This window comes from Osmerus mordax, chromosome 4, assembly GCF_038355195.1.
Source record: "Osmerus mordax isolate fOsmMor3 chromosome 4, fOsmMor3.pri, whole genome shotgun sequence".
Lineage (NCBI taxonomy): Eukaryota > Metazoa > Chordata > Actinopteri > Osmeriformes > Osmeridae > Osmerus > Osmerus mordax.
Genome location: NC_090053.1, coordinates 18,258,015 through 18,268,411, shown reverse-complemented (window position 1 = coordinate 18,268,411; position 10,397 = coordinate 18,258,015). Strand labels below are relative to the sequence as shown.

General features: G+C 42.8%; 1 protein-coding gene across 1 annotated transcript; it reads left to right on the top strand.

Annotated features, from left to right (window-relative positions):
- The first annotated feature begins 352 nt into the window (after positions 1 to 352).
- Positions 353 to 4,691, top strand: dusp6 (dual specificity phosphatase 6). Its single transcript, XM_067235381.1, has 3 exons — positions 353 to 1,284; positions 1,468 to 1,902; positions 2,957 to 4,691. Exons 1-3 carry the CDS (start codon positions 885 to 887, stop codon positions 3,268 to 3,270), a joined length of 1,149 nt encoding a protein of 382 aa, XP_067091482.1. The 5' UTR covers positions 353 to 884; the 3' UTR covers positions 3,271 to 4,691.
- Positions 4,692 to 10,397: the final 5,706 nt, after the last annotated feature.

The window sequence follows — 10,397 nt, the reverse complement described above, 5'->3', positions numbered from 1 at the left end:
TAAAGAATACCTCTGAGCTCTGACTAATTTCTAAACATACACAAATGAGGTGCTTAACATAGCTCAACCATTACGAAACAAGGTACAAGGTAAGGATCCCCCACTTTAAGTAATGCCCGTCTCCTTCCTTCCCCTGCAGAGCAGCTTCTGTTTGTTTGCACTCACTTGATCCGGAGCGGAAATTCCTTTCCGTTTTTGTGAATGACAAACTTATTAACAATTCATCAACACAGTCTGTTCCATCCGGTCCGGTTTCCAAGGCGACGACTGTTCTACGAACTCTGATTGGCTGGTTGACATAACGTATCCATTGAAACGCCTCGCGTTTGTAACCATTCACTAGCTTGGCGCTGCCGAGAGCGGTTCGACTACATAAACAAGAAAAGACGCATTTTCACAACAGCAACATAGGGAAAGGACGGCAATTCAACAAACGAATCAAAAGGAATATCACTGATTTGCAATTGCAGCTAACTGGTGGATGTTTTTGATGGTTGAACAAGCAATTCTACTGAATATTTTGTCTGCGAAAGCGGGAGTTATATAACAAGAAGACAACGTCAGTCTATTGCCTATTCGCTGGCCCGCGTGAGTCATTGATAAATACATGACCATTATTCACGCAGTTGCATGAATGAGAGCCTGTGTTGGAAATTTGCAGTAGGAAATCTTAATCATATATTTTTGGTCGAACCGAATAAGGACGCAGGAACAATCTACCTGATATTCCTTGAGAAATTCTTTGAGAATATATTTTGAACATTTTGCGCAATATATTCTTAAATGATACAGTAATCATTGTGTCGTTAACGGCCTCCTGCTGAAGCCGACGCGGACCGAGTTAACACTTTTCCTGTAGCCAAGTGTCCAGCTTTTTTTGCTAAATGCTTGACAAGCTCAAGCCCGTGCAGTTCGATTCGGTAATGGCGATCAGCATGACCGTGGAGTGGCTCCGGGAGCAACTGGAGACGCGCAAAGACTGCCTCTTGGTCATGGACTGCCGAGCGCAAGAGCTCTACGACTCCTTGCACGTTGAGACTGCGATAAATGTGGCGATACCGAGTCTCATGCTCCGTAGACTGAAGAAGGGCAATCTCCCCATGAAATCTCTTCTTTCAAACGGCGAGGACCGGGAGAAATTTGCACGGAGATGCAAGACTGATACCATTGTTCTGTACGACGAATACAGCAGGGAATGGAACGAAAACGTCGACGGGGGCTCAGTTCTGGGTTTACTGCTGAGGAGAATGAAAGACGAGGGATACAAGGCATATTATCTTGAAGGTGAATATTGTTTTTAATTCATAATTTCACAGATTGAATTAGGCAGTCGTGGTGTACTTGTAGCATATTGTCAGTGCTTATAGTGTCAGAATATCAAGTAGCCTAAAGTTAACATATTTATATTGGTCAATTCATGGCCGCGTTTGATCAATGGGAAAGCTAATAATGTGTATATGTTTACAGGTGGTTTCAGCAAATTCCAAACTGAGTTTCCTGCCTTGTGTGAGACCAATCTGGACGGCAGCTCCCACAGCAGTTCTCCCACGGCCCAGGTGCTGGGCCTCGGGGGGCTGCGGATAAGCTCCGACTCCTCAGACATTGAGTCCGATATCGACCGAGACCCAAGCAGCGCAACTGACTCGGACGGCAGTCCTCTCTCCAACCCCCAACCCTCGTTTCCTGTTGAAATCCTCCCGCACCTATATCTAGGCTGTGCCAAGGACTCGACAAACTTGGACATTCTGGAGCAGTACGGCATCAAGTACATCTTGAATGTGACCCCCAACCTCCCCAACTTGTTCGAGAATGCAGGGGAATTCAAGTACAAGCAGATCCCCATCTCAGACCACTGGAGCCAGAATCTTTCCCAGTTCTTCCCAGAAGCCATCAACTTCATAGGTAAGCTAAAAACCTCCTATTTACCTCAACATGTCTTTGTGTAAAATTCAATTTGCGAAATGCATAGTATAATACAGAGGAAATAATATAGGCCTAGAGTAATTCCATTATGCAAGTTTGATTACCATGGAACCATAGAAAGATATCCTCTTATCACCAAGTCTTCCGGTCTTATTGTATTAATGGGATTATGTGTGGTGTACCTGGGAACTATCCGTCAATCAAGAGGTGCACACAATGCAGATTAAGGACAATGTGCTAAACGAGAAATACAATTCCTATCAAAATGCGATGCCAAATTCAATTATTTGACTTCAATGGGAGACATTCAGACTTTAGTCACTGAAGGCTTGTGTACTTGCAATACAAAGGCTCATGTTGAAATAAGAGAAAGCGGGGGAGGGCAGTAATTTGAGCGCAACAGGAAGGAAGCAGCATTGAAAGTAATCTAGGACAATGCACCCACCCCCCCTTCACAAAGAGAGCCATTTAAAGGGCCTGTTGACATCCTGTTCTGCCTCGACAAGGTCCCCTTTTGACTCCTACGTTTACACGCCCAAATGGCAGCATTGTGAAGTAACTCGGGCGTGCGGAAGAATGGTTTAATAGAGCGTAATAGTCGGTTTCCCCCAAGTCGGGTACTCAAGGCCAAGGGAAAGAATGTCAGCACTGTTTTCGTGCAAGCACCGCTACCTCGTTTGTTGATTGACACAACAGGGCGGTAGTCTCGAGATAATAACTTCCACCGTGCACCCCTGGACTGAGTCCATTGTTGACTACTGCAATCCATTGTGACCATTTTCCCCACGGGAGCTTACGTTCAGGGTTGACATTCAGCCAGCACATATGTAAATTGAAGAGATGTGTACCTATCATTATCAGTCATGGCTCTTTTGCACCTTTTGAACATCTGTATAGTTAACTGAGCATGAGCATTTGTAGGATGTACCGCAAGAGCGAGTGTGTTTTTCTTTAGATAAATGTAGCGTGTTGTGTGAATCTTAACAAAAGGTTATAATTGTCCTCTTGTTTTTTCTTCTTCTCCTTATTACAGATGAGGCACGTGGTCAGAAATGTGGCATCCTGGTCCACTGCCTGGCAGGCATCAGTCGCTCCGTCACCGTCACAGTGGCCTACCTCATGCAGAAGCTGAACCTCTCCATGAACGATGCCTATGACATTGTCAAAATGAAGAAGTCCAATATCTCGCCCAATTTTAACTTCATGGGCCAGCTACTGGACTTCGAGCGCACCCTGGGACTCAAGAGCCCCTGCGACAACCGGGTGGCCACCCCGTCCCAACCCCTGTACTTCACCACCCCAACCAATCACAACGTCTTCCAGCTGGACCCTCTGGAGTCCACGTGAGAACGCACCAAGGCCATCCCCCTACTGGCACTGCCAAGTTCCTCTTTTTTGCCACCTGTTGCGACAGGGATTGTGACATTGTTGACACAGTTGGCTTGAGGTGACGGCTGCCAAGTGTGGCTGCTGAAGGTCCATGGGTCTGCCCGGAGCTCCGTGCAGCTCCTGCAACACCGGGAGAGAACCAGAGGACGAGGGAAGAGAGACATGAGAAAGTGAAAGCATAGACACTTTCTATAACCCTATATTGCTAACTGAGCTTTCTTCCCACTATGTTTTTTGTCAGCAAGTAAGTGAATCGATGGACAATTGTGCATTAAACTCCACGTCAAAAGGCTGGTGTGCCAAAGAGACTTGCTACATGCTTGTTTTAAGTGGAAATGTGTATATACATGCATATATATATCTACATATATATATACTTCTATGTTTTCTGGGGGTAGCACTTGCACCTGTGAGGCTATTTTGGGGTGCGTATCTCTTGTCTTCAGTGAAGACTTGCCTGTTCAGGGATGATACACCCCAGGGTTATATGGCACAGTATATTGAACTCAATTTTACATGTGTGGAGTTGTTTGAAACTTTATACACATGTAAATATCTTTAATATAAAATACAACAGTTGAGCTTAGTGTATACCCTTTGCAACAAGTGGGTACAGAGTATCTTTTTTTCATTACTATATGTAAGCAAACAAACTCGATTTTGATCAGTATCTTTAAGTTGATTATGCCAAAAATCATGTTTTTTTAAGAATCTTACAAATGTGTATATAGTGTGTGGGTGTATATATAATATATTTCATATTTGCTTTGTGTGAATTCAGCCGACAGGCCTTGTTTGCATCCACCCTCACATGATTCAAGTTCACCTTTTTGAATGCCTTAGTTTTGTACATAGATGCATTATTACGCATTAACCCTCAAAGTAATTCCCCTGAGCTATGCTCATCATTTTCCACAATCGGTTCTAGTCAAATAACTTTTATACAACCAGCTTGTTTTTTGATCTTGAATCCTTCTTAGTAAAGCACTGGTCCATTTGACAGTGCGTCAAGGAACATACATTGCTAAGTTTGAGTTGGGGTAGTGGTTTTACTGGAACCCATAAGAGAATGATAATCATGTCTGCTGTTTGATTTTAGAGAAAGCATACTAAAGGTGTGCCAGACTCTCCTTTTGATATGTCGACAAAGCAGATGGCCTACCATGTCTTGTTTGTTAAGGGACAATCATATGAAACAAAGTAGTTTTTACCCAGAAAAGATTTGTTTATTCTGGAGAGGCTTGTCTGCTCTCAGCGAGAAGGCGTGTTCAATGTGGGGCTCTTATCTGTGAATCTCCAACCCACCACCAATCCACACTCCTCTCTTACGAATGTAAAGAAACGATAAGTTATTAATAAATTGCTATTTTGTCTACAAATCTGTGTACAGCCTTCTTCCCTTCAAGTTTGTGTTGTGTGTGTGTGTGTTTGTGTGTGCCGTTTTACAGCGACCATTTTTCAAGAAAGTCCAGCAATAACTATTCAGTATGGTTGATTTATCATTAGACATTTATAGATGGGCTTTTTATTTAACCCCACCAGCCCCTCAATCCAAAGTAAATAGCAGGTAACACATTGCTATTCATGTCATGCAACCTTAAGTTGACAATGTTCTCTTGGGGGAAGATTATTTGCAAAAGTTGACATTTTAACAAACAGTTAATTTAGTTACTCAGTCACTCACAATTACTGACAGACTGGGTTTTCCAGGTACTTTCCTGATTGGGGTCTTTGGGTTTACAAGCCCCTAAGGTGCTTCCTGGAGGTGGGGCCTTTGTTTCAGCTCCAACTGACCATCAAAGGAAGCACCAAGTACGCAAAAACAAGGTGTTACCCGACCCATCTATAGCATGTACCTGATAAGCCCCAGGTTGTGACAGTCGTGGTGGGGGGGGGGGGTTACTTAACATGTGGACTGTCTGTCTAAATGGGAGGGTTAATTGTATATAGAAGGGCTAGTGTACGTAAAAGTAACTGGCTCACTGCTGGCATTACTTTTTCCATTTTCATCTTGATAGAAGTCACTTAACAATAAGAGTAAATTATTGTCCATGTGACCAAAACAATTTGATGCACACTGGTAATATGATGAAAACTCAATTCCATCCAACGTTTTCGTTGTTTTGTCACACTACATGTGTACTTGTAGAGTAAGTTGATTACATACATTTAAATAACTGAGAATGACAAGGCAAAAAAAAAGAAACAGAAAGCAGAAAAACTACATTTATGTTAGTATGCAAACCCTTTGTACTACTTTGAAGTTTATTTTTTACAGCTTCAAGGCTTATTAGATATGACACCACAAGCTTGGCACCTGTTTTCTCCATTCTCTGCAGTTCCCCTCAAGCTCTTTAAATTCATCATAGTTATTGCTGGAGTCAATTCTATTGTCTCTTGACAGTGGTAGGGACATGCCTCTATTGTCCACCCTTAAATCAACCCTGTGTATGTACTCATATTCTTATGCAACACATGCTGTAGATTCACCAAACAGTACAGCATGATTTACCAAAGGAGATTATTAGTAGAAGTTGATGTCATCGCTCACTGGTGATTGACACAGCGAGGTATGTGTGGCCTGCCACAATGCCCGGGGGATTTGTGGTTGGCCTTCCTGTCCGCTTAAAATGCTTTTAATACCAGGCACAGGGCACAGGAAACTACCCCTCTAATATTAGAAAGGTATGTGGATGTGCTTGGTACCCACGTACTCCGACGGCATTTCTGCCATGCCGCTGACGGATGTAGAACTGTGTAGGAGGTTAGGGTCTGTATAGGTTGTGGTCAATTGGGTTTCGAAAGAAAGTTGTTATTGTAGTTTACCCCCTTTTTCTATCTCTATAATTCCTGTCTATCACAATAATAAAAAAAACACATTCCTAAGTTCACTCCCTTTATGAGAGGGAGGTCTCATACTACAGTATTTACTGCAACCCTTACACTGTCTGTGATAAATGCAATTCATCCATAAATTGAATTGGTTTTGGTTATCAAAGTGAGGTAATTAAAATGGCTTTATGTGGAACATTCCCATATGGTATTAGGCTGTGTCTATGAAACATAGCAAATAGCTAAGCAAATTGTGTGAATCGTTTTTCACGGTTTCCACTGATGGTTATATCTACCCCCTTTTTACCAATGTACAGTTTTTGTGAGAGATTTATGACCATTTCCTAAACCAGTACTCCAATGAGAGGCAAGTGCCTCACCATGGTGGCTCTTCAAGGTGCTGGCAGTGATCAACCAAACACCAAAGTCATTTGGAGAAAGCCTGTGATAAGACATTTCAAGGGAACCTGATAATGTGGAAGACTCACGTGCATGTAAGCTAAGAGAGTCAGCCTATATCTCTACTTCAACAATTTGGCATGGCCTAACTTTACATTAAGATTACATTAACTACATGCAACTACATAGCAATACGTAAAGTTAAAACATTGTTGCTATGTAATTAAATGGTGTGAAGGCGTTAGTATTATGTAAGAAGGAACAACATAGGGGAGGAATGTGAGGTGGAAGTGGATGTTGCAAAGGGGTCATTCAGTGTTGTTACCAAAACTAGCCCAACCCCAAGTTTCATTTGTGCCGCTAAATTGTAATTAAGTCTAATTACAAAGCAGTTCCTACGTAACTTCAGTGTTGTTCTTATAGGTATTGCTATGTTCTATATTACATGGTAGCTCATGCTACCTTAATGTAAAAGTGTGCCAAAACCTGACAGTTGGTCTAAACTACATTGATTTAATGTTAACAGTATACATTCCTGTTAGAATATAAACCCTATTTTGGGAATATACACTGAAAAAAAAGCGCATTCTTGACTTCTTCTTACAGTAACCTGTTCTTTAAAGTAACAGTCCACAGATTCACAAGCTCTATCATGGGTGTACATAGTCACGTGCACAAACACATGCCATTGGCATGCTTGCCATGTTATCATATCCACTGTCAATTTACACACACACACACACACACACACACACGCACGCACACACACACACACACACACACACACAAACACATCAGTCCTACTGCAATACTACTACTGTGGGGGGTCAGATGGCTGAGCGGTTAGAGAGTCGGGCTATTAATCAGAAGGTTGTTGGTTCGTCCGTGCCAAATGACGTTGTGTCCTTGGGCAAGGCACTTCACCCTACTTGCCTCGGGGGGAATGTCCCTGTACTTACTGTAAGTCACTCTGGATAAGAGCGTCTGCTAAATGACCACATGTACTACTGCTCTTTCTTTTTTCTTTCTTTTGCATGACCGTTCAATCCCTTCTCTCTTTCCCGTCTCTCTCTCTTTCCCCCACCCTTGACTATCTTGCCCTCACACACTGTCCCACCGATCAGGCAGATTAATAATCCATTATAGGGAACAATCTGTTACCGAACAATCGGCGCAACAGATGGGTCAGCTCACAGTAAAGTCCTGTCTGAGGATCTGCCAGCTCTCCTCCTGCCTCTCTCTCTACACACAAACACACACCAAGGTAGATGTCACAAGCGATCGTGACTGTATTACGGTGGAGAGAGGAGAGAGGAGGCTAAGGGGGCAAAAGAAACTGGGTTGGGGTCGACACTGACAGGCTTGACAAACACCGTGCTCGTTTAGGTGCGTGTGATTTTGGGCGTTTGTGAGGATTTGTGTGTGCTTGCGTGCAAAAGTGAAGGGTTGTTTGTGTGTTGTCAGGTTGTACATTTGTCCTAATTAAGCAGCAGACTGATTGCTAATTAAAAGCCCCCCAGGCATTTTACATTTTCCCTCTTTGCTGGCGGCAATAGCGCACAAAATTATTTCAAATGATACCCCTTAGACCCTGTGGCCTGCTGTTTCATTTCATGAGCCCTTCCCTTTGTTTATTTAATTGCAGTTAGGGCAATTAAGTTAACTGCGCCATCTTTTCATTTCACCACTCATTCTTTCTTTTATTTGTTGATTAATGATGACATTCATGCATTTGACTTTATTTTATCCACTTCTTTATTTGTCTCTCTTACAAAAGGAAAAGACTCCTTCCCTTCCCCTGCCCTCACACCTTCCTTCCTACCTAAGGTAATTGGGGGGCTCAGCATACAAAATTCATGTATTTTTGGTTGTTGAATGAACTTAATTTCCTCCATCCCTCCTCTTTTCTGTACCTTCCTCCTTTCTTTCTTTCTTTCTTTCTTTCTTTCTTTCTTTCTTTCTTTCTTCATCCTTCCTTCCCTTCCTACTTTCTTCCTTCTTTCCTTCCTTTCTTCCATTCCTCCTCCCTATTTTCTTTCTTTCATTCTTTCATTCTTTCATTCTTTCATTCTTTCATTCTTTCATTCTTTCATTCTTTCATTCTTTCATTCTTTCATTCTTTCATTCTTTCATTCTTCCTCCCTCCCTTCCTTCCTTCCTTCCTTCCTTCCTTCCTTCCTTCCTTCCTTCCTTCCTTCCTTCCGAACTTTACTTCATCAAAAACACATTGGTCGAGAGACATCAACCTTAACAGACAAAATAAATGTTAAGCTTACAGTGTCACTGAGTACTGCTAAACAAATGATGTCTCATGTCATGTTGAATCAGGCTCCCCCCTCCTACCTATTACGGGTTGGAGGGGAAAGAAAGCAATGTGTCTCCAGGCACTTGAAAAGAGCTGCTATCAAACACTACTCTTATGAGCACCTCTCCTCTCCAAAACAACCCACATGGAAGGAGCTACCAGCACTCACTCACTTACTCACCACCAAAATAAGGGAGGGAGTCAGGTGGCTGAGCGGTTAGGGAATCGGGCTAGTAATCTCTAGGTTGCCAGTTCGATTCCGGGCCGTGTCAATTGACGTTGTGTCCTTGGGCAAGGCACTTCACCCTACATCAGGGGGAATGTCCCTGTACTTACTGCAAGTCACTCTGGATAAGAGCGTCTGCTAAATGACTAAATGTAATAACTCTTCTCTTGACCTCCTGTGCTCTTTCTTGCTCTCTCTTTCATGCAAAATCTCTCTCATAAAAGAGAGGAGCGTAAAATAATATTTATGGGCTTATCTTCATTGCTGACAACTTTGGTCCTGTTCTTTAGCAATCATCCCTCTCCTTGAGTGTGTATGTGTAGGTGTTGGGGTACTTATTAGAGCAATTTATTCTTCCCCACTATCATCCATCGTGTGGACCTGACCCATCCACACCCTCTGTTGAATGCTGGGAAGGACAGGAATGTGACAAGTTTGGGAAGCTCGGAAGAGCTTTTTTGGAACTGTATTTTGTTGTGTTGCTCTCTCTCTGTCCATAAACGTGGTATACATACCTCCTCCAAATTCACGGAGAGCTCCATGAACCTGTTAATGTAGCTATTTCAAGTCATGTCAGTTTGCCATCATTTTTTAGCTCACAGAATATTGAGGTAGATAAAGATTGTTATTTAAATGTAAAATGTATTTTCCTGAGCACCAGCAGTAGAGAGGTGTCACCTTCCTGTCTTACTCTGGGATTATCTGTCGTGGCTGAAAATAGACACACCTGTCTTTCAGAAGCAGATGTATTCCTTACACTCGAGAGTGACGTTCTAGTCTCATTTGTTTACTTTCAAATTTGCAAGTCCTTTTAACAATTCCGGTGTCGGCTTTCCATCCTAAAACATGCAACGATGTTGGTCAAAGGCTTAGTTCCCAGAATTGAAGAATTTAATCTGTGCTGATTTGTTACTTTGCTGCTTTGACTGCTAGGTCGATGGATGCCTTCAGTCTTTCTTCACTGCCTGCCTGCCTTTGGACAGTCCTTTCCAGTGAAGCCTGAGGGCTTTTCCTCACCTTTAACCATGCCCGCTTGTAGTCTCTTCTCTTTCCTCTAGCCTGCCTGTGGTCGGTCTTCCTCGCCTGACTAACTGTGGCCTGTCTCTTCTTGCCTGCTTGCAGTCTCTCATCCAAAGTGGTGTAAAGCAATGTAAAGTGTCAACTGTGATCGTCAAGGTCCGGCCCTTGAGGACTACAACCAATCAATTCAGACTCTGAAGTTGGTATGAAGACAAAGGATTCCACAGGGATATTCAACACTACCTGATTGTGTAGGAATAGGAGCCAGATATTAGTCTGACATGACCTATTCCACCCCCTTTT

Bases quoted from the DNA above. Each gene is read 5' to 3' on its own strand.
- dusp6 (XM_067235381.1), top strand. From the start codon at position 885: ATGCTTGACAAGCTCAAGCCCGTGCAGTTCGATTCGGTAATGGCGATC. The intron at 1,285-1,467 runs GTGAATATTGTT...ATATGTTTACAG, and splicing joins CAAGGCATATTATCTTGAAG to GTGGTTTCAGCAAATTCCAA. The intron at 1,903-2,956 runs GTAAGCTAAAAA...TCCTTATTACAG, and splicing joins AGAAGCCATCAACTTCATAG to ATGAGGCACGTGGTCAGAAA.